General features: G+C 56.3%; 1 protein-coding gene and 1 pseudogene across 3 annotated transcripts; both read right to left on the minus strand.

Annotated features, from left to right (window-relative positions):
- Positions 1-396: 396 nt before the first annotated feature.
- On the minus strand, positions 397-4,899 carry TMEM121 (transmembrane protein 121). Of its 3 annotated transcripts, none has more exons than XM_086362665.1 (2): positions 4,694-4,899; positions 397-1,860 (listed from the first exon to the last, which is right to left on the minus strand). In XM_086362665.1, exon 2 carries the CDS (start codon positions 1,701-1,703, stop codon positions 747-749), a length of 957 nt encoding a protein of 318 aa, XP_086218791.1. In that variant the 5' UTR covers positions 1,704-1,860; positions 4,694-4,899; the 3' UTR covers positions 397-746. The 3 variants fall into 3 exon arrangements, with proteins under 3 accessions (XP_086218791.1, XP_086218792.1, XP_086218790.1); XM_086362666.1 differs by lacking the exon at positions 4,694-4,899 and adding an exon at positions 4,384-4,624; XM_086362664.1 differs by lacking the exon at positions 4,694-4,899 and adding an exon at positions 3,955-4,046.
- A 9,029-nt stretch (positions 4,900-13,928) lies between these two features.
- LOC147348832 (farnesyl pyrophosphate synthase pseudogene) lies at positions 13,929-15,209 on the minus strand (annotated as a pseudogene).
- Between the last annotated feature and the right edge of the window lie 1,575 nt (positions 15,210-16,784).

Below are 16,784 nucleotides of genomic sequence, written 5' to 3' on the forward strand. Positions count from 1 at the left end.
TGACCCGGGCCACAGGGAGCCAAGCTGGGGCCGGGTCCCATCTGGCATCTGGCTGTCCTGGCCAGGGAGAGCCCCCAGGGTGCCAGGGAAACCTGGGCGCTGGACACTTCTGGGCTGGGGGCGCGGGGGCGGGGACGGGGTGGGGGCGGGGCAGGGACAGGGCCAGCATCTCAGGGATCAGGGGTGGGGGTGGCGACAGGAACGGGGAGGCTGGAGGGTCTGTCTCAGAATGCCCGAGCAATTGCGCCTGCGCAGGGGCTGGGGAGAGGCCCCTGGGAGGAGGCCTGGGAAGGACACAGGCCCCACCCCGCCATCACTGGGGCACACCCCGACCCGCCCACGCCCCTCCCCAGCTGTCAGAGACTGGACGCATCAAACAGGCAAAGCACAGCCACGTTACATACAAAACTGTAAACACGAGTCTTTAAAATGACAGAGGCCTCCTCGGTCCCAAACGCTGAGCCAGAGGCCCCCACCGAGGGACCCCAAGGGACCAGACCTCGGCCCACTCTGTGCTCCCTTGCCACCCAGAACGCCGCGGGTGGAGGCGGGACCCTCCCCGCTCCGCCCCGGCCGCACACACTGGCTCACGGGCCGGGGCAGAGGTCCGTGGTCCGAGGGATCCCTGAGATGAAGGCGCGGCCGCGGGCCCCGCGGGTAGGGGCGCTCTCCGCACCCGACCCCACCCCATCCCATGCAAACCGCGCGCGCCTGCCGCCAGGCGTCTCAGAATCCGGGGGTCCCGGTCACGTGTCCAGGGCATCGCGCGTGGGCGAGGGGCCGCGAGGGCGGCCCGGGGGGCCGTGCAGCGGCTGGGGCGGCGGCACCGAGTTGCGCTGCGGGGCGGGCGGCTGCAGCTCCAGCGCCAGCGCGGGTGGCGGGAAGTCGCGCACCTGGCGCCGGTACTCCAGGAAGGTGCAGGCCTTGGTGGCCAGCGCCACCACGTTCTTGCCGACGAAGATGGCGGAAACGCGGCTGTCGCGGAACAGAGCCATGTTGGCGGCGCGCGCCAGCACGGCCACCACGTTGACGGTGGCGAGGCTGAGCACCGGGTAGAGCATCATCTTCTGCGGTGCGATGTGTTCGCCCTGCATGCTCACCTCGCTGAGCGCCACGCACGGCAGCACCAGCAGCAGCATGTAGCAGTAGAAGAAGGTGAGGCCCTCGGCCCACAGGGGCAGCCCGCTGCGCGGCGGCTCCCACAGGCTGGCCTGCATGTCCAGCAGGTCCAGCAGGTCCAGCGCCACCCAGAAGAGGCGGCCGCGCAGGTCCTCGCGCTTCCGGAAGGTGCGCACGTACTCCATGCGGTCGAGCGCCACCAGCAGCAGGAAGAGGCCCGGCACGCACACCGACAGCAGCAGCGTCAGCGCCTTGCGCGCCACCGGGTCGGCCGCGCCGCGCCGCGCCGCCTTGTAGTTTTGGAAGATGAAGTAGAGCTTGATCTCCAGCACGAAGATGTAGAGGAACCAGAGGATCATGGCGTAGCCGCGCTTGGCCGTGCGCACCTCGGCGCCCACCCACACGGCCACATAGCGCAGCACCAGCAGGAAGCACACGTCGCCTACCAGCACGATGATGCACACGCCGATCTTCCGCGGGCCCTGGTTCTGCTCCACCAGGTAAGCGTCCATGACCGCCATGCTGCCCATGATCACCAGCGTGGTCAGGCACACGTGGCGCCGGTCCGGGGGAGGCAGCACCATGGTCGGCCGCCTGGGCCCCGACCTGGGCGCGCGCGGTCCCACGCGAGGCGGGACGAGGCCCTGCGGCGGCGGCGGCGGCACTCAGCCCTCGGGCATGGCGCGGGGCCTGTCCAGCCGCCCCGAGGGCGCCGCTGCTCCGGGCCGGCGAGCTCGGAATCTGGGGAGATCAGAGCAGACGGGGTCAGCACGCAGAGCGCGCGGCGGCTCCTCCCCCCCACCCCACCCCCGCCGACCCCCAGCCCCCGGCGCGCTTCCACCGAGGGACCCTGTCCGGGCCCCAGGCCGGGCTCTGCCGCACGCGCGCGCACGAGGGGCCGCGCGCCGAGCCCGGGCCTCCAGGGGGCGCCGCCGCCGCACCTGAGGCCGGGGCCGCGTTCCCGCTGAAGCCGAGGGGGGACGGGGACGGAAGCGGCTACTCCCCGCCGCGCGCGGCCCCGGCGCCCCGAGGGTTTGTCCCTCCGGCTCCAGCGGCCCGCGCCGGTCGCCCGGAGTCCCGTCCCGCGGCTGTTCCCGCTTGGGCGGCCTTGCTCGCGGCGCCGCACCGGGAGGGAGGCGGGCCTGCGCCCTCGGCTCGGCGAGAAGCGAAGGCGCGAGGAGCCGGGGCTCTGGGCAGGTTCTCCGATCCGGGACTGAGAGTCATCCAGGTCCCGGGGGCTCCATCCCCAAAGCCCCTCCGCGCCCCCTCACCCCGCCCCTGCCTCGCAGCCCCGGCATCTTTCCTCCCTGCTTCCGCAAACTCGGTCTCGCCTCTGGTCCACCGTCCACAGGGCGTGCGGCCCGTTCTCTTCCGCCCTGCGCGCACCGTGGCTCCCTGCTGCCCTACTGCGCTGGCAGCGTCTCCTGCCCTCTGAACTCCCCCAGCCCTGACGCCAGCTCGCCCTGCTCACCATGAAGGGGTGGGCCCCCAGTCGCTCCCTGCCCCCGAGCCTTGGGGGCAATCTTAGGAAGCCTCCTTTGCTCCTCACGGGGCCACAAGCCCCTGCGCCCCTCTCACAGCCCTGGCACTGGCTGTCACGGCGGAGCTGGTCACAGCCCGACACCAGGCTGTGGGTCAGCACCCCTGTGCCCGCTGACACCCTCGGGAAAGACAGAGGGCCCCGGCCTCATCCACCCAAAAGTCACTTGAGGCTCACTCCTAGCCAGGCTCCCCACCCCTCCGGTCTCCCCCACAGCACACTTGGCCCCAGGGCTCTGTTTACTGCCCTGTCTAGACAAAGACATAAAATTTAATGTCACCCGCGACTGTGGAGCCAGTGCTCGGCCTCCCCTGGTGACACCACAGCCCCCACTGCCTGGGGAGGGAGGCCCCCTTCCAAGTGGGCACCTCCAGCCCTGGTCTCATCCTGGCTGCTGCCCCACCTGGCACCCACCTCCCAGGGTCTCTGCTGCCACATGCAGGACCCCACCATGCTGAGTGTGGACGCCTGGAGTAGAAGATGCCTTGGAGGGTCATCGGCCTAGCCCCTGCGCCCACAATTCCATGAGCTCCTGCCCCCCATCACACACACACCCCTTCTTCACCCTCACTGTGTGGACACACTTGACCCACGAAGCCCCCCCTCCTGTGGCTGCAGCAGAGGCCTGGGAATCTCCTTCATCCCAGCCCTTGGCCCGGCCAACGAGCCAAAGAACCGCTGCACCGCGCACCCCGCCTCCCATCCACTCCACGGGCGTTTCCACTCCCTGACGCGTTCATCAGACCTGGGCCAGGGCCGCCGGGGCCAAACAGACCCTGTCCCGACCGGCGCTCACGCAGGGAACCCCAGCCCCTGCCCCAGAAGGCCGGAGCCAGGGCCTGGCCGCCCTTCCCCCGCAGCCACCGGGCCTCTCCCTGGGGACCAGCCCCAGGCCCTGCTGCCCCAGCCGTCCTGAGCCCGGCCCGGGGCCTCCTGCTTGGCTGCCCGGACCTCACGGACTCCGGGGCCTCCGGGCACTTCGCTGCCCGCCCCTTCCCTGGCGCCTCGCACGCATCCCTCAGTGCCCACAAGGGGTGGTAGGGCGAGAGGAAAAGGCGGCCCTCCCGCAGCCCGATCGGACAGAGGTGAGGCCGTTGAAGGGGTTGGGCTGCTCCCAGCAGCCTGCGTCTAGGCTCCTCGGTCCGCTCCGCCCGCTTCCCCCGACAGGGCCTGGTCCAGGCAGTCCAGCCGCCAGGCCTCACCCCTGCAGCGCCGCCGCTGCACCCTGCCACCCCTGCGGCCGGGCACTCGGGGCTCACCGGGGCGCCCTGCCCGCGTGCCCTGCCCGCACCTACCCGCCGCCGGCCAGATTCTGCGCGCGCGGGGCCCGGCCCCACGGAGCTTGTCTGCGCGCCCGCCGAGGCCGCGCTCTCCTCGGCTCCGCGGCGGCCCCCCGCCCGCGCGCGCCCCGCCCCCGGCCCGAGGCCCCGCCCCACGCTCCCGGCCGCCCGCGCCCGCCGGACCCGGACTGGGGTCTCCGCGCCCCCACCCCCTCAGCGGCGCCGGTTGCCAGGGCGACAGCACTGCACGGCAGCGGCGCCCGGGGCCTCGGCACTAGGAAGCCAGACGCCCCCGGGCTCCATGCGCGGCCCGGGAAACCTCTCCACCCGCGTCACTCCGCAACCCGAGGAAAACTGGCCTGCGGGCGCCCTGAAATTCCGCGGCAGCCCACACCCAGGCCGCCGACCAGGGCGACTCTGATCGCCGGCAACAGGCGGCCTTACCGCGGAGCTGGCCCCGAGGCGGGCCCGGGTGGCTGCCGCCCATCTGCAGGTGGCCCCACGGGACCTCGTTTGGGGACGCGGTGCCGCCTCCCAGAGACCCTGGGTCCTGGGTTCCTCCGCCTTCCCCTGTCCTCATCTGAGGCCAAAGAATAGGGGCAGTGAGCAGCCATCCGGGGAGCATGCTAGGGTTTGGAGGCTCAGGCCGCTTTCCACCCATCGGAGTCCCCACCCTGCCCTCACTGAGCACCGCCCCCAACATCGCAGCCACGTCCACCCCGGGACGGAGGAGGGGCGCGCACCCGCTGCCTACCTGCTGCCTCTGACGGAGAAGAGCAGGTCAGAAGGTGAAGGGACCCGCTGGGCACCCACTGCACCTGTCTGCTCACACCCAGGCCCCGGCAGTGCCTGGTCCCACACAGGTGGCTGAGTCTGTGCAGATGATGGGCTCCACTGCCCTTCCCCGGCATCAGGCCCTCCAGGGGTGCCCTGGAGCCAGCAGGCCGTCCTGGCCCGTTCCTGAGAGGCATGAGGGAGACGTTGAGATGCTCTGGAGCTGAGCTCTCAGGATGGTTGACTGCCGGATACCAGCACCCGCAGCCACTCATACACTGGCTCTCACTGGAGGAAGTGCAGTCAGGGCTCCAAAGCTGCCTCTGTGCCCAGGGAGGGGCCCCAGATCCACAAGGATGGTTTACCTTCCCCAGGGAGGTCTCCAGAGCCCAGGGGCCCAGGTACCAAGACCACTTCCTGCAGCGTGGAGGTGCAGGTTCCGACTGGTCAGCAGGCACCACCAGCAACCCTGTGGCAGATCCACCCTGGCTGGACGGGGAGGCAGAGGAGACCAGGGCACCCCCAGGGTCCCCTGAGCCCACACCTCCAGCCGCCATCTGCCCTAGAGGAAGGGCTGCCCGCCAGGCCTCCCTGCCCACCTCCTGTCTCGCTCTGCCCTCCCCACTCACCCAGGGGCTGCTGGGAAAGTCCAGTCTTTACCCCAGTCCCGCATGTCTGCGTTAGTGCTCTGCACGCCATGCGCCCCTCACCGCCCCAGCACCCAGCTCTTGCCTCCCAATCCCCCATCTGTGTGTCCACCCCCTGCGCCCCCCCCACCGCGCCCCCAGCCAGGCCCAGAACACTTGGGACGCAGGCCAGCTCCCTCTGGATGATGTGATTAAATCACAGGCCTTGAGATCTGGGATCATCCCAGATTGCCAGGGCAGGCCTTGTCATCACCAGCCTCCTTGTGGGAGGGAGGTGGAGTGCGAGGGTCAGAGAGATCTGAAGAGGCTACAGCCGGCTTGGAAGGTGCGGGGATTGGCCAGGAGCCAAGAAATACAGGCGCCTCTAGAAGCCGGAAAGGCAGGGCAACCACTCTCCTCTAGAGCACCTGGATTTGAGCCCAGTGAGACTGCACAACTGTAAGACTAAATCTGTGCTGCGCTCGCCTGTGGCGACTTGTCGCAGCAGCAGTGGGTTACTAATACAACTGCCGAGCTAAAATCTGACTTTACTCAGACAGAGTTTGCTGTAGCAGGCTTGCTAAAGGAGGCACTCGGGGCAAAGAAACGAATCCCAGATATGAGATCAGGGAGACAGGAGGGAAAGCTGAGCGCAAGACGCAGCAGACCCACGGGGCAGTCTTAACGCAGACTCTCACGGTAGTGATGAAAATGCTTAGCAGGGCTTCCCTGGAGGTCCAGCGGCTGAGACTCCGTGCTCCCAATGCACGGGCCCGGGTTCTGCGTGCCGCAGGGAAGACCGAAGATCCCACATGCTGCAACGAAGACCTGCCGAAGCCAAATAAATGTTTTTTAAAACATAAGTAAACTGGGATTTCCCTGGAAGTCCAGTGGTTGAGGCCTCACCTTCCAGTGCAGGGGGTGCTCAAGGAGCTGAAATCCCACAAGCCACGTGTCCGAAAAAACAAAACCTCAAAACAGAAGCAATATTGTAACAAATTCAACAAAGGCTCTTTAAAATAAAAAAGTGAACTGAGGCACATTTAAAAATTTTAGGTGCTTAGGAATGACCCTGTTTTAGAAAACATGAAGACAAATACAAACCACAATGGCCCATGAAGTAGGTGACAGGCACAGGGCCAGCTAACTGTAGTGAGTTAAGACGGCGCTCGGCAGCTTCTTGCTGCAGAGCCGAAGGAACATGAGCAGACCGTAGCACTCACACATGTGGGAAGAAACCACGAACTTTTCTCCATAATCAGCCCCGTGAACAAGAAAAGACGGGGGAAACAGAGCAGCTGCAGAAATGGGAAAACTAAAGACGGCAGGTTCACAAACTGACTTATCAGTAATTACCTTAGATGCAAATGGACTAAGCATTCCCATGGAAAGACTAAGATGAGCAGTCTGTTCTGTTTTTTTTTTTTTTAAATCAAAATGGATACTGTTTACAAGAAACACATATAAATCATGGGACTGTGGATGGGGAAGGACTGGCCGTGCAAATATGCACTGAAGGAGGGTGGCGTGTGGCATCGCCACGGGGGTCTCCGGGGTAGGATGCTCCCCAGGAGACCATTTCTGGACGAGGCGTGATGACGTGTCCAGGTGGACTGTCAGGATGCATGCAGTTCACCCTCCAGTGGTCCAGAATACGCTGTGCGTGTACACACACACACACACACACACACACACACACACACTCACTTCAGTAAAGAAAAGCCAAAGGTGGCAAGACAGGAAGAGCTGCCCAGGCAAGACGAAGGAGTTACGTTTGTTTGTGGTCTTTTTCTTTCCCGTCTCCTGGGCTCCCGCTTTGGGTGAGACGGGCCCGGTCTCTCCCAGTGAGCGCGCCTGCAGAGAGAAGGTGGCGCAGGAGGCACTGAGGCCTCTGAAGACAGCAGAGGCAGGCAGATGGCGGGGCGGGGGCCAGAACTGGAAGCGCCAACCTGGTGGCAGTTTCAGGGCCCTCCCCTGTGTCGCTGGGCTGGACTCCGCCTGGAAGCACCAACCTGGTGGCGAGTTTCAGGGTCTCCCCCATGTCACTGGGCGGGACCTGCCTGCACCAGCGGTCATCCAGGGGCTGTGACAGGACAGGGAGCTCCAGAAACCCTCTAGTTCTGGCTCAGCGAGGGAAAGAAGAGGGATGGGGAGGGGTGGCTCTGTTTGCTGGTTTGGGGCCCCTGGGCAGTCCCACCTCTAGCTGGGCTGCAGTCAAGGCAGCGGGGCTCACAAGCACCTTTTTAGGGCTAAGACCCTCCTCTCCAGTAAGAGGAGACATGGTCCAGAGAGTGGGACCCACCTGCTTTGAGGGGAGGGGGAGAGCCAGGCCTTTTCTGTCTCAAGATGCAGGCCCAGGCGGGGGAGTGTACAGGAGGGTGGGCTGAGTAAAGCCCCAGACTTCTGCCAGAGGACTGGAAAGTGGAGCCCCAGGCAGCCAGAAAGTGACAGAGACAAGCCAGAGAAGGGGCTCCAGAGAGCAACCATGAGGTGGTTTATGACTTCTGGGCTCAACCCCAAGCTGTGTGCGTCACACCAAGTCCAAGAAGTGAACCGCAGGACACAGCATTGCCCAGGTCCCACACTGGTCACTTGGCAGTGCCCACATGGGACAGAATTCAAATGACACTGCAAAGGCTTTGAAAGGAGAACGGACGCTGAAACCGCTGTCCATACAAGGCTATTTGGAATTTTCAGCTTGAACCCAACTGGGCTGATTGTGTGCGAAAAGAAAAATGTCACCATTCTCAATGGGATTTAAACAAAACCAGATATTTATAACATAACGTTTAAATGTGCAGGACACAATCCAACATTACTCTGCATATGAAGAACCAGGAAAAATCCAACCAACCCACAAGGGAAAAGAAAATCCAATGTCATCATGTCATAAAAATCCTCATCAAAATATTAGCAAATAGAATCAAGCAACATAAAAAATAAAAACCACAACCACATGAAGATTATCTCAGAAAAACAAGGCTGGTTCCACACGGGAAAATAAATCAGTATGATCCACTATATTAGCAGTCTAAAGAAGAAACCATATGAGCATATCAATTCATGTAAAGAGAGCATTTGACAGAATTCAGTATCCACCCATGATAAATACTCTCAGAAAACTAGAAACAGGAAAATCTTTACTAAATAAAGGACATCTCAAAGAGAGAGAGAAAAAACAAATCTACAGCTAATGTGATAGTTAATTCTGAAGGACTGGGTGTTTTACTTTAAGATCAGAAAGAAGGCAAAGATGTCCTCTGTATCCACTCAGTTCAGTTCAGTTCAGTTCAGTTGCTCAGTCGTGTCCGACTCTTTGTGACCCCGTGAATTGCAGCACGCCAGGCCTCCCTGTCCATCACCAACTCCCAGAGTTCACTCAAACTCACATCTGTCGAGTCGGTGATGCCATCCAGCCATCTCATCCTCTGTCGTCCCCTTTTCCTCCTGCCCCCAATCCCTCCCAGCATCAGAGTCTTTTCCAGTGAGTCAGCTCTTTGCATGAGGTGGTGTAATCACTACTATTCACTATTGGACTAGCAGTCCTGGCCAATGCAATCAAATAAGAAAAATAAATGACATGCATAATAGAAAGTGAGAAGACTCTATTCATGCGTGCATGTGTGAGTGTGTGCTAAGTCACTTCAGTTGTGTCTGATTCCTTGTGACCCCATGGCCTGTAGCCCATCAGGCTCCTCTGTCCATGGGATTCTTCAGGCAGGAATACTAGAATGGGCTGTCATGACCTTCTGCAGGGGATCTTGCCAACCCAGGGATCAAACCCACATCTTTTTTGTCTCCTGCATTGGCAGGCAGGTTCTTGACCACTGAGCTACCTGGGAAACCCCCTCTCTATTCATAGATGACAATAAAGTCTATATAGAAAATCCCAAATATTCTACTTAAAAATATCTAAGTACAAATAAGTGAGCTTAATAAGGGTGTAGGATACAAGGTCAAAACAACTTCAATTCTGCTTCTACTGGAAGCAGACAAGTGAAAACCAAAAATTTTAGAGGAATAACACTTTAGCTCCCCTCAAAATTAAATACTTTGATATAAATCTAACAAAACATGTATAGGATCTGTGTGATGAAACTTGCAAAATGCTGATGAAAGAAATCAAGGATTAAATAAATAGAAAACTGTGATCATGAGATAGAAGATGCAATGTAGTCAAGATGCCAGTCTCCTCCAAAATGACCTACTGATATAATGCAACTCCAATCAAAACCCGTGGAGGAAATTTTGTAGATATAGACAAGGTCACTCTAAAATTTATATAGAAATGCAAAGGAATGAGAGTAAGCAAGACAATTCTGGAAAGAAGGGGAGAAGTTGGAGGACTCTCACTAACCAATTTTAAGAGTTATTGTAGGGGACTTCTCTGGTGGCCCAGTGGCTAAGACTCTACTCCCAACGCAAGGGGCCCAGGTTCAATCCTTGGTCAGGGAACTAAATCGCACATGCTGCACCTAAGACCTAGGGGAGCCAAATAAATAATTTGAAAAAAAGACATTGTAAATCTGAAGTAATCAAAACAGTTGGTATTGTCAAAGGATAAGCACGTAGATCTATATGAACAAACTCGAGTCCAGAAATAAACCCACAGCAGTGTGATCGAGTTTTTAATCAGACTTATTATAATTCACACACTGTGCCATTTACACATTTGAAGCTTACAATTCAAAGTCTTTTAGTATATTGACACATGTCACGATCATAGAACATTTTCATCACCCCCAAAAAGAAGCCTCAGACTTATTAGCAATCACTCCCCAATTCTTCCCCAATTTCCCAAACTCTAGGCAACCACTAATCTGTTCTCTGCCTATTCTGGACGCTTCCTGCTAATAGAATCAAACAATGCGGTCTTTTTTTTTTCATACAATGCGGTCTTCTGTGACTTATTTCAGGAAGCAAATGCATCTGTCACTACTTTATTCTTCTTTATTGCCAAGTAACCTTCCATCACTTACTCCAGATTTATTTATCAGTTGGACATTTATGTTGTTCCCACTTTTTGGCTATAAATAATGCTTCGATGGACACTTTGTACAAGATTTTTTTTCTGAACAAGACTTTCTGTGGACATGTGTCTTCATTTCTCTTGAGTGTATGCCCAGGAGTGGAATTGCTGGGTCATGAGGTAAGTCCACGTTTAACAATCTGAGGAACTGCTGGTCTTCAGACTGTTGTACGTTCTCACCAGCAGCATATCAGGGCCCCGATTTCTTCACATTCTCCCCAGTGACTGTTACGTGTCAGTATTTCTGACCACAGCCCCCCGGGGGTGAAGGGGCATCTATTTCCTCGCAGCTGGAGTTGCCTTTCCCACTGGGGCTCATGACGCTGGGCATCCCCTCATCTGCTGACTGCTCAAGTGTGTATCTTCTGTGGAGAACATCTGTTCAAACCCACTACCCATTTTCCCATTGTGCTATGGTCCTCTTACTGTTGAGTTGCAAGAAGGAATTCTTTTTATGTTTTGGATACAAGTCTCTTGAAAGCGGCAGGTTCCTTCCATCAGCCTGAGGAAGCTGCTTCCCACTCCTGCTTTGTTGAGCGCAACCAATAAGCTCTAACTAAGGTGTGAAGGTGATTCGACAGAGAAGGGATAGAATTTTCACTAACTGGACATTCATATGCCAAAAAAAAAAAAAAAATCCTTAAGCTAACCTAATATCTAACACAAAAATTAACACAAAGTGGTTAGTATGTCTAAATGTAAAAACTATAAATTTGCAGAAGGAAACATAAAAGGAAATCTTCATGACCTGGGACTGGTCAAATAAAAAAAAAAAGCCGTGACACCAAAGGCACAGCCCACAAGAGATAAAGTGATAAACGGGACCTCGTCAAAATCAAAAGCCTTTACTCTGCAAAAGTCAAGTTCAGGACTTCCCTGGTCCAGGAGTTAACACTCCACATTCCCAGGCCTTCCCTGGTGGTCTAGTGGTTAAGGATCCAGCCGCCAATGCAGGGGTTATGGGTTTGATCCCTGGTCTGGGAAGGTCCCACATGCCACAGGGCAACTCAGCCCGATCGCCACAACGACCAAGCCCATGTGCCTAGAGCCCACGCTCCACAACAGAGAAGCCCAGCACGCGATGAGACGCCCGCACGCCGCCAGTCACTCCTGCGCGCCACAACTAGAGAATGCTCACGCACAGCGATGAAGATCCAGTGCAGCCAAATAAATAAAGCTTAAAACAAAAAAGGCTCCACACTCCCAGTGCAGGGGCACAGGTTCAATCCCTGGCCAAGGAACAAACAGCCTGAGTACTACCCAGTGTGACCAAGAAAAAAGTTTCAAGGCCTAATTAATTCCTATCTTAATAAGTTATTCCAAAAAATAGATGGCAGAGGCTATGATGAGGCCAATGTAGCCTTGATTCCATAACAGAGAAAGGGAAATACAAAGAAAAACGGAGAAGAAAGAAAGTCATAGGCCTATTTCCCCTCAAGTATCAATATAAATGTTCTAAATAAAATTATACCTAATCAAAACCAACTGAATATTTAAATGTTACAGCATTGTGATCAAACAGGACTTCTCACAGGAATGCAAGGGTGGCTTGACTTCGGAAGGGGTGCTGATGTGTTAATGCAATTCATTATGATAAAGTAAAAGAGAAAATCATATGACTGTCTTAATTAATGAAGATAAACTATTTGGTAGTTATGATTCTAAAAAGGCTCTTAGGAAAATAAGAGTGGAAGGAAACTTTCTAAAAGTTGTACAAAGTTACGTAGAGCACAGATGGTGCTGTACTTCACCGGGAAACCTGAGGCGTGTGCCCTTGAAGACTAAGAACAGCACCACCATGCTGACTGGTAAGCGTCAGCAAGACAGCCAAAACGAAGCTACCGCCACCACAGGCTCTTTCTACACCAGCAACCGCAGACAGCACGTCTCTTCATTTAGAACCTCTACTGGCTCTGCTCCTAAGGGCGAACCCTGACGAAATGCAGGGGCTGAGAGCAGGGTGCTGCTGGTGCGTGAACTGCCCGGTGGGAGAGAAGGGGACTGAGCGTGGAGAAGCTGACAGCACAGAGCCAGGAGGCCAGGGCATGCTTGTGTGTAGACAGTGTTGGAAACTGGCTCACTGCATGGAAGAGATCTGGATTCCTGCCTGATTCCACACAGAGGCAGACTCTGAATGGAATGAAGCAAAAACTGAAGAAGGAAATGCGGAGAACATGACACAAGACAGAAACACATCTTCAAATGCTAACTGTAAAAAGCAAGAGGCAAAACCATAATTCAATTAAAACAAAATTTAAATTTTCTATTCAACAAAGGGAAACCATGAGCAAATCTTTAGCCAACGACAGAATGGAAAGTGAAAGTGAAAGTCACTCAGTCATGTCCAACTCTTTGCGACCCTGTCCAAACAGTCCATGGAATTCTCCAGGCCAGAATACTGGAGTGGGTAGCCTTTCCCTTCTCCGGGGGATCTTCCCAACCCAGGGGTCGAACTGGAACCTGCTGCATTGTAGGCAGATTCTTTATCAACTGAACTACGAGGGGGACAGAATGGAGAAGATATCTATAATGTGTGAAACCAATGATGTGTTCATATCTTGAATTTTCAAAGAACTCCTGCAAAGCAATTTTTGAAAGTCAGCAAACATCAGGCAAAAATCCATATGGATCGGTTAATTCAGGTGGCGGCGTTCAATCTGATTAATATTTGAAATAAAATTTAAAAATAAATAAATGGTTAGGATGGCATAAAAAAGAATGAAATAATGCCACTTTTCGCAACATAGGTGGATCCAGACATCATACTACTAGGGGAAGTAAGTCACAAAGAGAAATATTAATATTGTATATCATTCACGAGTGGGAACTAAAAAATACAGATGAATTTATTTACAGAACCGAAACAGACTCAGGACTTCCCTGGTGGTCGAGTGGTTGGGAGTCTGACTGCCAGTGCAAGGGACAGGGCTTCGATCCCTGGTCTGCGAGGATTCCACATGTGCCGAGCAGCTAAGCCTGTAAGCCACAACTCCTGAAGCCCGTGAGCCTAGAGCCTGTGCTGCAGGAGAAAAGCCGCTGCAGTGAGAAGCCGGAGCACCACAGAAAAGACCAGCCCAGGCCACAGCTAGAGGACGGCTGAACACAGCAGCGAAGGCCCAGTGCAGCCAAAAGTCATCAACCAATTAATTTTAAAAAAAGAAGAAACAGACTCACAGACATAGGAGGAAAAAACCTTATGGTCACAGAAGGGAAAAGGGGTAGGGAAGAATCAGTCAGGAATACGGGATTGAGATCCCCTGGAGGAGGGAATGGCAACCCTCTCCAGGGTTCTTGCCTGGAGAAGTCCAAGGACAGAGGAGCCTGGGGTCACAGAGTCAGACACAACTGAGCAACGGACACTTTGACTTCCATGGTATTAAAGATACAGTCTACTAAATGTGAAACAGATAGGCAACCAAGATCTACTGTATAACACAGGGAAATACATTCAATATCTTGTCATCGCCTGTAATGGAGAAGAATCTGAAATATATATATAATTGAATCATTTTGCTATATACCCAAAACTAACACAGTATTATAAATCTACTATATTTCAATTTTTTTTTTCACAGGTTAGACAATAATTTATTGAGAAGCCTCCCTTCCCCACCTTCACAGACTCTAGGTCACTTTTTCCGCTTGTAGATCTTTTGTGCTAACCCCAGGAAGATGGCTGGGGGCAGGGGCGCAGCCTACTGCTCGATGAGACCCATAATGTGGTTGTAACTGTCTTCCTCGTATTGCATGTACACAGCCGACAGATTCATCTCCTCGTAGAGCGCCTTCACTCGGGCCACCTGAGACCCATAATGTGGTTGTAACTGTCTTCCTCATATTGCATGTACACAGCCGACAGATTCATCTCCTCGTAGAGCGCCTTCACTCGGCTGCAGACACTGAACCACCAGCCAGCTGCACTTGTCCTGATGTCTGTGCCGACCTTACCCGTCACAGTGGGGTCCCCAAAGAGATCGAGGTAATCATCCTGAATCTGAAAGAACTCTCCCATCTCCAGCACGATCTTCTTGGCATGGGCATGCTCCTTCTCCCCATCAATGCCCGCCATATACATGGCAGCAGCTACAGGAAGGTAAAAGGAGTAGAAAGCTGTCTTGTACTTGACAATAGACTTATACCTCTTTTCTGTGAATCTGCCAAGATCCACATTGCCCTGGGGGGCTGTGATGAGGTCCAAGGTCTGTCCGATCTCAGTTTGATCTCGATCAGGTCCAGGTAATAGGGCTGCTCCCGACAGTACAGCTTCAACAGGCGGTGGATGGATGATTCCAGAAGGAAAGCATCATTGATGGCATCCGAACCTATGCCTGGCTTCTGATACCAGCAGGTCTTCCCCCATCGGGTGAGGGATGAGTCCATAATGTCATCTGACACCAGGAAAAAGGCTTGGAGCAGTTCCACACACCAGCCCACAGTCAGGGCCCGCTGTAGACTGTCAGGATCTTCTTTCCTGGGCTCCACAAGCTCTCGGAACGTCACCACCACTGTCAAACCCCGATTGTACTTGCCTCCGATGGCATTGTATTCCAGGACCTCCTTGAGTCGGGTAATGGCATCTCCTATCTCTGGGTGCCCAATGTCCTCCTCAGTCAGCACCTTCACAGTCTGGGAGAAGTGCTGGATGAAATCCTGCCTTTCTTGGGCATAAGCATCCAATTTCTGATCTCCATTCATTCTGAGGGAGGAGTAAAATGCTCTGTTCCTGGATGCGGGTTGCAGATCTATATTTCAATTTTTAAAAAATGATTTTGTGTTCACGTTCAGTCGTGTCCAACTCTTTGTGACCCCATGGACTGTAGCCCACCAGGTTCCTCTGTCCGTGGGATTCTCCAGGCAAGAACACTGGAGTGGGTTGCCATGCCCTCTTCCCGGGATCTTCCCCAGCCAGGGGTTGAACCTGTGCCTCCAGTGTCTGCTACATTGGCAGGCAGATTAAGATGGCAAATTTAATGTTGTGTTTTTTACCACAATTTAATAATGTCCCTAAATGGGAAGGGGAGATGGGACTTGTAAATAAAGACCAGAAGAGGGAATTCCCTGTTGGCCCAGTGGATGAGACTCCACACTCCCAGTGCAGGAGGACCTATTCAACCCCTTGCTGGGGATCTCAGGTCCCACACACCACAACCCAGCCCCAGAGCCCCAGCTGGACAGGCCACAGTGAAGACACAGGGCTGCTAAAACAAGAGACAGAGGCTAGAAGAAGAAAAACAGCTTTAAAGACAAGCCACCAGCGGACACGCCCGACAGCCAAGAGAGCGACAGACCCCAGGCGCCAGCCCGACCCTCACCCACCCTTCACTGAGCCCCAGACGCTCCCCACCTGGGCCAGAGGGGCCGTTCAGAACCAAGACGGGACCTGGCCCTGGACAGGGTACCACCTCCCCCACCAGAGACAGGAGAGCCTGCAGCCCGTGCCGCTCCTACGCAGTCTCCCCAGAAGCACCCCCTTTCCTGACCCCGCTCCTGGACAGGACACTCAGCACCCAGTCCTCCCTGCCCACTCCCCACACCTGACCCCCGGCGGGGCTGCTCTGACCACTGCTGTCACCTCAGGCCTCCCCACCCCACAGGGCGCGCCCCTACCCCTTATGCAGGTTCGTCTGGGTGTCCACTCTCCCCCAGACACCGGGGGTGGGTGGGTGGGGGTGGCCCCCACCCGCCCCCAGCCCCAGGGCAGGCACGGGCACCGCGGTGGTCCTGGCTGTTGGACGAGTGGAGAATCAGCCCCCACCCCGCCAAGCGGAGAGCCCGCTGCTCGGCCGCACTTGGCAGCCAGGACCCAGCTGAGGCCCCAGAGCTCACGGGCACCTCGTGGGCAGCAGCCACACCCACGGGGAGGGCACGGGTGGCCAGCTGGGCCCCGCCAACAGGGACTGTCTCCTACATGCCAGAGATGATCCTGCTCACCCGAACCTGGACTTCAGCGGGATCGGGGAACACCCTCAAGCCACCTGGAGGGGCGTCTGGGGGGACTGTGGTCCTGACTAGTCAGCCACGCCCCCAGGCCAAGGTCGACCAGTGCAGATAAGGCGAGGGAGATGGGGGCCAGCCAGCGGGCAGGGAGGTCCAGCGCCCGGAGGACCATGGAGACGGAGCGGCGGGGATAAGAGTCTGGGCGCGGGCAGCAGAGCCACCCGGCTGCAGGGGGCACCTGGGCCCTCGCCCTGCCTTCTAAGGCCACGGGTGACCCAGGACAGGGGCATGGGGGCGAGTGGGACCCTAGAGCCGCATGTCCCCAAGGTCACACGCGCGTGATCAGCGCCTTTTTTTGGCCACATCAAGCGAGGATCTTAGGTCCTCGACCGGAGGGTGGAACCGGCGCACCCTGCAGCAGAAGCATGGAGTCTCACGGCGGGACCGCCAGGGAGGCCCGGCGGGGGCGAGCCCTCCCT

Source organism: Bos grunniens, chromosome 21 (genome assembly GCF_055505025.1).
Source record: "Bos grunniens cultivar Pamir isolate PY7600 chromosome 21, Bosgru_T2T1.0, whole genome shotgun sequence".
Taxonomy (NCBI): domain Eukaryota; kingdom Metazoa; phylum Chordata; class Mammalia; order Artiodactyla; family Bovidae; genus Bos; species Bos grunniens.

Excerpts from the sequence above, each read along its gene's own strand:
- TMEM121 (XM_086362665.1), bottom strand. The coding sequence starts at position 1,703 with ATGGTGCTGCCTCCCCCGGACCGGCGCCACGTGTGCCTGACCACGCTG.